Raw genomic sequence first — 13067 nt, 5'->3', positions numbered from 1 at the left:
TCCTGAAAGGAGAGGCCCGGTCTCTCCCCAATCATCCCTTCCCTTCCCAGCCCCCACTGCCGCACGAAGCAATGAGAGATCTATTCAAGGGACACTGTCCCATGATTAGGTCCTGGTCTTAAGCAGATAAACAGTAAATAAGAGTCACAAGGCCAACCTGAAGCTCCAATTGCTTGTAAGGCTTTCAAGATGTAGGTCTTTTAAACCATCTTTCTTGTGGGGTGCAGAGGGGAAGACCACATCTTTACCTTATTTGAGCGCTTTATTCTTGTTGTAAATCTAACACCCAGATTGAACAGTATACTAAAAACTCTAAACTCATTAATTTTAGTGTTGACTGCTAAATTTAAGAGTACCTACAATAAAGACAATAATTTTAGACATATTAACAGAAACCTTTTTTTTTTAAGAACTAAAAAATTTATTTATGCATTCATCATTCAAATGATTCTGTGACCCTTTGCACTCAGTGTGTTATAGTAGAGCTTCTAAAATAAACTTATTGGAACCAATAAGCTTAACAGAAACCTTTTTGAATTTTCTCAGAAGCACCCTTTAAGCCTGTTCAACACATATTCTCTAAAACATCCTTATTCAATAAATAAGACTTCTCACATTTCAGAAATATTCCTATGTGGGTGTATAATTTTAAAATTCCAAAATTTTATTCAGTGGCTTACAAAATGGTTTATAACACAAAAGTGATAGGGTGCATATATAAAAATAATGGTGAGATACCTAACACATCTAACCACCAGCTCATAAAACAAAGGAATAAACAAGTATTTTACCATATCCACAGAGTAAATGAATAATAAATAAACCATTCAATTGCATTGGTCCTCTGAGTTTATGCATTAAACACAGGAGCTTAGACTTTCCTAATCTATTCTATGAACCAGTCTATTGAACATCTACTAAGACCAAAGTTGTGCTTAACTAGGAGCCAACAGACCAAAACACCAAATATTAGAAGGCCGAGCCCTCACATACGCAGGGGTGCCATCCTACCGTAGTATCCAAAGAATGGGTACACACAGCAACCCTGTAGTGGATCGTCAGCATGTCCCAAAAATGCTCCTCCTCTGGGAATGGTTCTGCCATCTGCCTAGCTACACAAGCCAGAAACCAGGGAGGGAGCTTTGAGTCCTTCCTCTTCCTCAACTCTAAATTTAATCCAAATTCTACTTGTTAAATATGTCATTGAAACAGTTTCTGCCAAACCCTGTTGACAGAACTTTATTGCAAATGATCATGATCTGTTTCTCACCCGGACTACAGCCACCTTACTGTAGTTTCTGTTTCTCATTTTACTCTTACCTTTGCTTTCAACACAGACATGAAGATTATCTTTTTAAACTATAAATCTAAGCATATTATTATTAATATGCTCAAACCCTTTATCAGTAGGCCACATTTAAAGGATAAAGTGGGCTTTTAGCATATTCAGGGGCTTTTCTGATTTGGGCCCAGCCTATTTTGCCATTCTCTGTATTTCTCACCTCCATTCTACTCACCAAAGACATCTGTACCCTGAAGAGTAAGTCTGTGAACACCCATAAATCCTTCACATCTCCCACCCTTTAAATAGGCTCTCCTCACTGCCATTCTCCTTCCTCAATAACCACTGAACAATTTTATTCATCCTTCAAACTGAGTTCACCCCAAAGTATTTTTCTAAAGATGTGATAATGGTGTTAGGTTTTTAAAAAAGTTACTGTCTTTAAGAAACATATACTGCAGGGCCGCCCCCATGGCGCAGCCGTTGAGCGCAGTGCTGTGAAGCTATCTGCAGCTTCTGCAGTGCAGGTTCAATTCCCGGCCAGCCAGGGAGATTCCCACATGGCACAGCAGACCTCTCCTGCTTTGCCTGCTGCTCCCCTCAGCAGTGTATTTCAGTCGGTCTGCCTGTTCTGCTCCCCGTTGTCTCTGGTGGATCCTCTTACCCTCCCACACCTCTGGCCCGTGCCCTAGCTCTTGTATAAAAATAAATAAATCTTAAAAAAAAAAAAAATATATATATATATATATACTGCAATACCTATGAATTAAATGATTTGTGGAATTTGCTTCACAACAATATGGAAAGAGGGAAATGGATAGGAGCAGAGATTAAATAGTTATGTCTTCAACCAAGCTTCCACAGAACTTTCATAAAACCCTTGAAACCATAGACTTTGGTTTATAATGCTTTCATAGCATTTAGCTCCCTCAAGTGTACCAAAAACTTCCTCCCTTAGTGCTTCTAAAATATCTTGTATATCCAGTTGTATCTTTTCACATTCAACTATAACTGTCTATTTTTGGTTGTCTTCCTCTATGACTATGAACTCTAAAAAGACAAAAAATTTTTCTGTTTAACAGCTAGCAAGGTTCCTAGCTCATCATGGCTGATCAATAATGGCTGAATAAAGGAAACAGGAAAAGTAAACATAGGCAAAAAATAAAAATAACAGTTTATATATGACTTCTTTTCTCATGTAAACATAAATTTGAAAATTAACATTTTTTAGGTAGAAAAATAATGCAGTAGATTTTGGAGGCTGTCTCATTATAGCTTTTGCTATAATGAATTAACTTAAAACATCCCCCTCCCCCCAAATACTGACATTATAGTCTTAACAGTCAAAAAGTGGAAATAACCCAAATGCCCATCAACTGATACATGGACTAAAATGTATAAATATATACTCATTGAATATTATTCAGTAATAAAAAGGAATGAAGTACTGATACATGTGCAATTTTTTGGATGAACCTTGTAAACATGAAAGAAGTCAGTCAAAAAAGACCACATATTATAGGACTCCATTTACAGGAAATGTCCAGAAAAGGCAAATCTATCAAGATAGAAAATAGATTAGGGGTTGCTTAGAGTTCAAGGGGATGGAGAGGGTTGATGTGAGTAACAACTACAGGGCACAAGGTTTCTCCTTGGGGCAATGAAAATTTTCTAAAATTGAATGTGATGATAGTTGCACAAATTAGTGAATTTACCAAGAACCATTGAATTGTATCTTTATAAAGCTATTTCAAAAAAATTATTTTAACACTTAAGTTGAATCTAAGATTAGTAAGGAACCCCTAGCTCCAGCTCATCTTCTACCCTAAATGTTCTAATTATGAGACATGGAGAGGTCAATAAGATCTAGAGTGACATTTCACTGATCATGTTTGTATCAGAGGCAACCAAAAAAAATTTCATTCCTGCAGCTGTTATAAGGCAGTGCTGATGCATCATCATCAAATCTCTCCCAAGTTTCCCTATTGTATAAACTGACCTTTCACAAAATAGCATCTTGACTGTCCATCCAGTTGCAAAGTGTAACTTCAGGAGGGTGAAGACAACTGTGAAGAAACTGGGGGTGTCTGGCAGTTGTCTCAGATTAAAGAAGAAACAACTTGAGTAACAAGTGATGACACAGAACACTCCACTTTTCAGAGAACAAAAAATGCCTAAGCTCCATAAAGTAGTACCACTATATCTAGTCTGACCAGAACCAAGTTGAGAGTCAAAAATAACTACTTGGAGGGAAGAATTTTAGTATTAATACCCTAGATAAGGCATAATGACCACAGACTTCCAGCTATAGCATTTATATATTCAACAAATACTTATTTTATACCCAATATGCATAGGGATTAAATGGGGAAGATACATAAGTGACTAAATTCTGTCTCAAGAAACAATCAACTTCAAAGTAATCATATCACACAGACTGCAAAGACTAAAGAGGTCATCCTGACTTCAAAGGCAGCTACAGAGAGAGAGAGAGAACCATGACATTATAAAGAGTGAAGATTGCTGCTTCATCATTTTAAATGAGATCTCCACAGAGAGACACCAAAGACTTTATAGAAGTGGTTTATTGGGTTCTTAAATCCAATGGTTTACTGACTTTTTTTTTTTTTTTAAAGATTTATTTATTTTTATACAAGAGCCAGGGTACAGGCCAGAGGTTCGGGAGGGTGAGAGGATTCACCAGAGACAGAGCGGGAAGCAGAACAGGCAGATGACCGAAAAACACTGGGAGGGGAGCAGTGGGCAAGACAGGAGAGGTCTGCCACACCATGTGGGAATTTCCCTGGCCAGCCCGGAATTGAATCCGCGCTGCAGAGGCTGCGGACAGTTTCACAGAGCTGCGCTCAACTGCTGCACCGTGGGGGAGGCCCAGTTTACTGACATTTTAAGAGTATTTAGACATCCATTCATGTTCTTCTTTGACCTAGGAAGGATGAATGACTATCACAGGAATTCAGAGATAGTACTATCTTTCCTCATGTTGTAAAAAGAAATTAAAACTGACTGCTAATGATGGCATCTCAGTATTCTCCATCAAGGATGAAGCCAGGCCACAGCTCTTCAATACACCTACCACAAAGCCCTTGTCAACTGTAAACTTATGAAATCAATATAGATTTTAAGTTAAAATGCAGTTATCTTTTCTGGGATGCAGAAGCATGAGAAATGTTAATTCCAAGCCATTCAGTTGGTTTTATTCCAAAGTCAATAGTAAATTTTAAAAACATGATCATTACTTTGTTGTTTTTTTTTTTTAATAGAGGCATGCTTTATTTGTTTGTTTGTTTGTTTGTTTTGTTTATACATGCACTGGGTACAGTCAGAAGTGAGAGAATTCACCAGAGCCAGAGCGGGGAGCAGAGCAGGCAGAAGGACCGAAGGACACTGCTGAGGGGAGCAGCGGGCGGCAGGAGAGGTCTGCGCGCCATGTGGGACCCTCCTCCGGTGGCCGGGGAGCAGCCGGGGATCGAACCAGCGCCGCAGAGGCTGCAGGCAGCTTCGCAACCCAGCGCTCAACTGCTGCACCACCGGGGAGGCCCCATGATCACTACTTTGAAGGGAAAAAGAATGATGGTGTGGAGGGAAGGAAAGGAGGCAGGAAGTTCCCTGAATAGTAGCGAAGACAAACGATACTACCCCAAAGTCAATATCCTTAAAAATAATCCAACCATTTCATTATAGTAAAATATGGGGATAAGGTAAGTTGTGTGTGTACTTTATATTCTTTGAGCTTGGATGCAACATTCTATTTTTAAAGAAAAGGAATAAATTACCATTGTATTGTTAAAAGATATTTTTATGCACACATATAAAATATACTAAAATACACAATAGCAGTGTGTCGGGCTGTATCTACCTTTTCAGGATCATTACAATCTATATAAAACAGCAGAAACCCAGGACCTAAGAGAGATGAGTATAAGTAAGATTTTTAATGAAAACTTTAAAATCTAGGTGTGTAATACAAGAATCTAGTATCCTATGTCAACCATTACTGAAGCAACTTTTGTTTTTTTTGATGACTTTCATGGAGTGTTAAACTTCCTATAAAGAGTGGAAAAGGCCAGGGATAGTGTACAGCGAAGGCAAGCCAATGGCATGCCCTTTACACCTTTGTAAGTAAGTTTTAAGACAATGGGGCAAAAAACAGAAATAGGTGTCAATGGGCAGTGAGAGTGCATTCTCAAATATTTCATCACATCCTCCTGTTATAAATCACCAAGAACCCAATTTTCTCCAGCCTTGCCCCTGGGTTGCCTAGTCTTACAATAGGAAACTGGGCAGTTGTATTTAAAAATAACATTTTCATATTCAATAATGCATCTCATACACAAATTTAAGACTCCCAATCTCAGCTGACCCCTCAGTGGAGCTCAGCAACCTAGCTTCTAAGTTCTTGGCGTCCTGCCCTGGCCTATCCCCAAGATAAAGGCTTTGCAATCCTGTCGTTATCCTTCAGCTTTCTGCCCAACTTGCAGATACTTATGTATTAGCAGATGAATTTGCTTCACAGAGGGAGAAGTCCCCACCATTCGAGGGCTCCTTGCTCCTTTTACTTTCTGCACCAAGAGGGGCCTCATTCTTAACTGCTTTCCTGTCTCAAAGAAGGGGCCTCATTCCTCCTCTCCAGGACTTCCCTAACCGCCCTCCACCATTGCCCTGGGCCCCACTACTCGCTTCCTCTTGTTAGGAACGTGTCCATCTGTTAGCCCTTCCTTTCTCTTCAGACTCTCTCTGTCCAATGCCTTCTGTCCTGCACCTATACACCTAAACACATGCAGCACACTTTTACCATCTAGCCAATGACCAAAAGCCTCTTCTAATGCCCTCACTGACCAAAACGGCAAGTTATACAAATGGCTCCACCTAGTCTACTTCTACCAGCCTCTCAGCCCATTACGATTCATCCCTTCTATCACTTCTCCTTTGGTCCGTGCTTTATGGAAATACTCTAATTAAGATACCAACAACTCCTACCTGCCCAGCAAAAAAGCCTACTCTCTCCTCAGTAACTGACACCACTAGAAATTCTATCTTCGACAGTGTTAAAGATACTCTCTAAAGGTTTTTCTGCTCCTCCTCTTCTCAAAATCTCCTGATTTTTCATGGGCTCTTCTCTGCCTACTTCTTACCTACCCAAAGGATTACACTTCACATTCCTTTTTAAAAAACGTTTGTTGTTTATTTATGCATACAAGAACAGGGGTGTAGGCCAGAGGTGCAGGGGTGGGGCGTGAGAGGATTCACCAGAGACAGAGTGGGGAGCAGAACAGGTGGATCTACTGAAATAGACAGCTGCGGGTAGCAGCAGGAGAGACAGGAAAGGTCTGCTGTGCCATGTAGGTCAGCTCCCTGGACAGGGATTGAACTCATGCTGCAGTGGCTGAAGATAGCTTGATAGCACTGTGACTTAACACCTGCTCCACTAAGGAGACCCCACACTTTGCATTCTTATTCCACAAGCACTGTCTGGGCACCACTATCCATTTCTATATAGGGTATAATCTATATTCTGTCCCAAATTTCTACTTCTAAGTTGCAAACTCTCTCAAAAGCACCAAATTCATATCTTCAACTGCCTAGAAAAACACCCATCAGATTGCCCCCAGCACAAGCAACTCAAACTTTTAATAGGTCCTAAATTACATTCTTTCTACCAAATCTATTTGTCCTCTCAGGCAATGACATGACCAGTCACCCAAACTCTCTTATCCATTTCACTTCTGATCACTCCTGAGCCTAGTCTCTCCTTCCTGTCCCCATTACTATTCAAAGTACCTAGGAACTGCTTTATCTCATGCATGAACCATTTCAACCACTCCCTGCCACTAATCCTTCCTTCACCTATTCTTACTCCAGATTTTAGGATTATCTTCCTAAAATAAACTCTATCTTGAAACAGGATACCATATTTTTCACTGTCATAGTGGAAACAACTTAAAAGGAAGAAAATACCCTGTGTTGATCAGAGTATAGGAAAATGTACATTCTCATAAACTTGATGGGGAAAGTTATATTAGGCAAAATACCATGGGAACATAACCAGACTTATAAATGTGTATGCCCTTTGATCCAGCAATTCTATTTCTAGAAATGTATTCTAAAAAGTTAGAGAATATACAGAGATATACAAGTATATCCTAAAGTTCATAAACTTCTGAGCAAAGGTCAGGACCTTTTTTACATACTATACCACCTGCCTGGAATATCTCCCTCCCATCTATGCCTTTTCTCTTGTAAAACTAGAACTCATCTTTGAGTTCAAAGGTCAGCGACTCCAGCTTATCTCCACAGCAATTTTGTCACAAGTCTGCTGCACAGGGCAACCTACCTTTCTCTCCAAGGACAATGGCTTTGTATTTTTTTTTTTTTAATTTGGCAATTATCTGTGCCTGCACTACCTACAACAGTGTCTGATTTGCAGTAGGGGCCCAATAAGCATGTGTTAAATGAAGGTATTTTCTTACTGCTTACACAAAGAATTCTCTGACTTAAAATCTCAGTCTTACTGCTTACACAGAGTTCTCTGACTTAAAATCTCAGTAACTTTTAAAAGGTATTTCCTAAAATGCTGGTAGACCCCAATATATGCTACATTAAATTCCTATATCATAAGAGATATTCAAGAAAGTAAACAGTCTTGTGAATTTACATAAGCAAATAGTCTGTGATTCTTTATTTAGTTGAAGTTTAGCTCCTAAAGATATAAGAATTTCCCACTGGGTCAAACCTGTAGTCTATCCAACTGAGGACTTTATGTTGTAAGAAGACACAACTATCCCTCCAGATGTTAAGTTAAACATTAAGAGGTATGTTCCAAACATCTTACTTTTCTTCAATAACTTAATATTAGTCCATCATACTTGAAATCAGGTTTTGGAATCATTTATATTTCAACAGTATGCCTGTGCTCTTTTCCAAGCTATCTGTTGTATAAATACATTTAAGTGGAGTAAGTACACATATACAAATCACCTAAGCAGTACTATACATCCATATACAAGAACATAAGTAGTATTGTCATACATTTTTATCCAAGTTGAACTCCTTTTAAGTTTCAAGAGGGTTCCTAATTCTAGTGAAGGCTGGTAGCAACCTAATCCTTCATGATTTCATGAAGTTCAGTTCTAGTCCTTTCCATCTTTGTCTTTCTAGACTGAAGAACTCTCATCTTTCTACTGCGACCTTACACGAAACAACTCCTTACTTTCTACTGTACCACTTTACTTTTCTTAATTTTAAGCCATCTTACATGCTCCAAACTGAAGCAACAATGCAGGTAGGTCTAGGAGATTTACTTTAATTTCATATAAGTCAAGAAAATTTCACCCCTGGTGTTAAGTTTGGAAAGACAGACTTCAAAAATGCCTCTGACAATCACCATACCCCAAGACTTACAGGAAATCATAAGGTAGTCCTCACAGTTGCTTTTGTCGTCGTCTTGCTGGTCCACAGGGATCCCGTTGGCATCTATGACTGCTTCAGAGGCACAGTCTGCCACCAGTACCTCTTCAGAAACTACATCGGTTGTTAGAGGATCAGTGACGATTTCTGCTTCTACTACACTATCATGAACTACATGTTCAACATGTCCAACATCAGACACATGTATAGATTCACTTGTCAAGACGTGTTCTGGCATAGATATTGAGGCTGAAGTAATGTCAGAAGCTAAGACATCATCCGGAACTGTGCAGTGTGCTAAAGAAACTTCTTCGGTTACATCTGAGTCTAGCACTTGCTCAGGAATGATGACCGTTTCAGACACATCTGCTTCTTCCATGATATCTGGGCACTGAACATCTTCTATAACAACGTCCTCAATAACATCCTGGATGACAACTGAGTCTGGGTCATCAGGAACAAAATTATGCACAGTTATGTCTGAATCCACAACATCTGAAACAAAAACAGTTTCTTGAACTTCCACAACAATTTGATCACCATCCATGTGTGTAGCATCAGCGCCTTAAAAAAAAATTAAATCACAAATTTCAGATAGGTATGCATGACCATCTCAATTAATGTAAATGTCATTTAATTTTTACCAGGAAAATAGACTAGCAACCTCAGTTTTCTCAAACATCAATATAGATTAAAGAAATAAAAAAAAGGAAATGTGCTTTTGAAATTTTTAATACAAGAACTTTTATATTCATCCCAAACAATAGGTGAGAAAATAATTTTAAAAACAAAGCAATTAAGGCATTCACAAAAGAAAATTATTGGAAGTAAAATTCTGGGCTTACTAAAATTAAACCCATATGCATAAATACTTAGGGATGATTATAAAAATCAAGAGTAATGCAACTTCAGAGGGGAAAATAAAGCATTTTCCTTTATTATATGTATTTGTTTCCCTTCTTGTTCCATATTTCTCTCCCCAATTTGTATTTCTTCTTTCCATCTTTCCCATGGTATTTCTTTTACTCCCATTTTTTTTTTCCTTTTCTCCCTTTATTCTGCTACAATATCCTAGCAATAGTGTCCATTTACGACTATGGAAATTTAGAAATTATCCTCCAAATCTAGGATATAAAAGGATTGGGGCATAAATGAGAAGGGCCAAAAAGTCACAGTTGAGGAGGAAAAGACAACTGATTCAGGAGCCTCTGTGGCTAGATGAGATGGATAAAAATGTAGCTGCTCTGGAGCAGTGATGGGTAAGGTCTAGATGGAGCAGGGGCCGCCCTAAATTTACAAGGGCGTTCTGCCTCCAACTAGCCTCCTCCAGTAATCCCCCAACCCCCCAGACATTACTCAGCATATAAGAAACCCTACTCTAGCCCACTCTGTAGTTAAGAAATAAAGGTAGAGGGGTGAATCAATTGAAGACCAGTGAGATTAAATGACTTCCCCAAGATCACAAATTTACACAGATTATGGTGCTCGGTAAATATTACTCTGAATGAATGCCCCAACTGGGAACTGAAATAAGACATCCTTGCCAAAAATATAACATAATATATAATATAAAGGAAAACAAAACAAATCCAGTATCTTGGCTCCTGATCCAGAGAAAAGCAAATGAAGTTTCATACAAGTCTTACCTAAAAAGCTATTCAGTCGATTAGTGCTTCTGGGTGTGACTCAGAACAGGCTGAGTCCAAGCAGCTGCCTAACTCAATGACTGTATGTCACTGGCCAGGCCCTCAGAGAGACACATGGCTTAACAAACACAAATGATCAACAAGGGCCAAAGAACCTTGAATAGCGTAGGAAATCTTAAAGCCAGTTAATATCCACCTTAATTATTATCTAGAAACAACAATACATATATTTGCTGTAATTTCTATAGAACTTCTGCAAAATGCTTTATACTAATTTGCATTCGATAATCTCAATATCAACATCAAGTTAATAGATCACTGTAATCTCCATTTTGCAGACATGGAGATGAAAGTATTTAGTGGCAAGAACACTGGTTACAAAATCTAAATGAGAGAATAAAGTTTGGACACTTATTAGTTTTGTGACCTTGGGCAAGTCATTTAACCTCTAAGTTTCGGTTTCCTCATCAGTGAAATGAGGACAGAAGTATCTGCCATGCATACCTCACAGGACTGTTGTGATGATCAAATGGGAATGTATGGGAAGTGTTCTGAAAAACTGTAATGAGAGGTTTCATTATTAATAGGACATCTGAAAACGGAGGCCCTGGCAGATTAAGTGACTTGCTCAAAGATAAACAAACACCATAAGTGTTAACAATCAGGGCGAAAACACAACAGCCCTTCAATCTACCACTTAGGCCATGACTCGGGCTTGCGAGTGGCAAGAGTAAGACAGTGATTAGTGTGCATTTTCCCCCAAAGAACTCAGTATTCTTACAAGCACATTATACTTATATTCTAACGAAGAACTACAACTTTGCATTATCAAACTGGTATTATCAAACGTAAATCTCAGTCAAAAGACCATCCCAAGTTGTTAATATGTATATAGCCCCAACAGATTAAAGAAAAAAATTAAATTAAAAATCACTAATATTCAATATCTTGATAAAAGCAATTGCTATTGCTTTAATATACTGCAATATGATCATTCCAAGACCAATGGAAAACTCATCAAAACTTATAAGGGTAGCTAGTGTAACACAAAAAAATTTTTACATTATAAAGCCTAGTGCAACCACTTTACAATGTTACATAAAAGGACCCATGGATAATCCAAAATTTTGATTTTTTTTCCTATTTTTAGAATTTCATCAATTTAATTTTCCTTGTAGAGTTTGGGGAGTGAGGTAAGATTCCATTTTCTTGAAACAAAAGGCTCCTTTTATCAACTTTTAAGAGACAAGGTTGTAAAAGTAGGATGGGGTCAGAATATGGAGGGCCTTAGTTTTATACTTTATCTGCTGGGCAATGGAAAACTGAGAAATTACATTATCCACATGTCATTTCATAATGAGCACTCTGACTGGTAGGCTACATAAAAGAGGCTAAAGGTAAGAAAAATAACTTTAAAGTTATTGCAGACTAAGAATGAGATGATAGAGTATATGTATGTGATAGGAAGTACAATGAAGAAATGTAAGCAAGGAATATTTTCAAAGGGAGAATAACAGGACTCAATAATATAACAGGGCAGGAAGAGAATACGTGAGGATCACACTAAGGTTTTTATACTGTTGCTGTAGGAACAAGAATATGGGAAAATAGTTTTGAGGGAGCCAAATTTTTAGAAGGAAAATAATAATATGTTCACTTTAACATTTGCAGACTTGACAAATGTGAATATCAAGTGTGAATATCAAGTGTGAATATCAAGAAGCTAAGCAATTTGTCCACTTGACAACCAACTCCAAATCTGGTAGCTGAGAAGTGAAACAACCCAAGTAGTTATACCTGTATCAAAAAATGAGTTTGGCTCTTGTGGTTGTAATTCAAGTCCATCTTCATCCATGGCCTTTAATTCTCATCAGTCACAGCTCCTGAAATAGGGGAAGAGTAAACCAAGCATTAAATTTTTTGTATTATATGTTTAAAATGTGATCATATTTACATTTCTGAAATACTCAAAATGATGTGACAGATGAACACCTATCAAAAATATATATCCATCTCTTTGGGCCTCCCTGGTGGTGCAGGGGTTGGGTCTCAGCGCTGTCACCGCCATGGCTGAGTTTGATCCCTGGCCAGGGAGCTAACCCACACATGGCACAGCAGACCTCTTCTATCTCACCCGCTGCTCCCCTTTGCAGTGTATTGAGGTGGATCCGCCTGTTCTGCTCCTCACTCTGTCGGATGAATCCGCTCACTCCCCCCCCCCACATACTTCTGGCCTACACCAGAGGTGTTATTCTATGTTATTCTATGCATAAATAAATCTTTAAAAATATATACATCTACCTAAAATAAAAGGGAACTTATTTGATTTCCAGTGATATATGGGCATCTATAGAACAAGCAAAGGCAGTTATGTCAAACAAGTCAACTTTGCCTAGACTTTTTAATTGAGATACTGTTTACATACATCATATGCACACATCATGATGAATTTTGACACATGCATAAATCTCCAGATCGAGCCATAAAACCTTTCCAGAACCCCAGCACTCCCGTCTCCTCTCAGTTCCTATACTTCACATTCCTGCAAGGACAACTGCTCTAGGGCCAACTTAAACACACTCCTTAGCTTACTGGTGGGAAATTTTTGCTCAATTTTCATATTACTTTTTAAAATTAAATGTAGTCTTTTATCTTTCAACCAATAAATTAAACAATGGTAAATTTTAAAGTGTGTAATTATAGGAAACACCCTT

The 13067-nt window shown here is 38.3% G+C and overlaps 1 protein-coding gene across 8 annotated transcripts in view; it reads right to left on the bottom strand.

The window, feature by feature from the left end:
- The window catches only part of ZFX (zinc finger protein X-linked), a gene marked incomplete at both ends in the record, with an annotated part of 29311 nt that extends 17103 nt beyond the window's left edge, over positions 1 to 12208 (bottom strand). For 3 of the 8 annotated variants that reach the window (XM_084259257.1, XM_084259260.1, XM_084259259.1), the window contains 2 exons: positions 8702 to 9271; positions 12151 to 12208. In XM_084259257.1, the coding sequence (XP_084115383.1) occupies positions 8702 to 9271; positions 12151 to 12208 (628 nt within the window). Of the gene's footprint in view, positions 1 to 8689; positions 9272 to 12150 lie in introns of all 8 variants that reach the window. The other 5 variants (XM_084259258.1, XM_084259261.1, XM_084259262.1 and 2 more) reach the window with 3 other exon arrangements.
- Between the last annotated feature and the right edge of the window lie 859 nt (positions 12209 to 13067).

This window comes from Talpa europaea (assembly GCF_964194135.1).
Source record: "Talpa europaea genome assembly, chromosome: X".
Taxonomy (NCBI): domain Eukaryota; kingdom Metazoa; phylum Chordata; class Mammalia; order Eulipotyphla; family Talpidae; genus Talpa; species Talpa europaea.
This window is presented reverse-complemented; position numbering and strand designations above follow the sequence as displayed.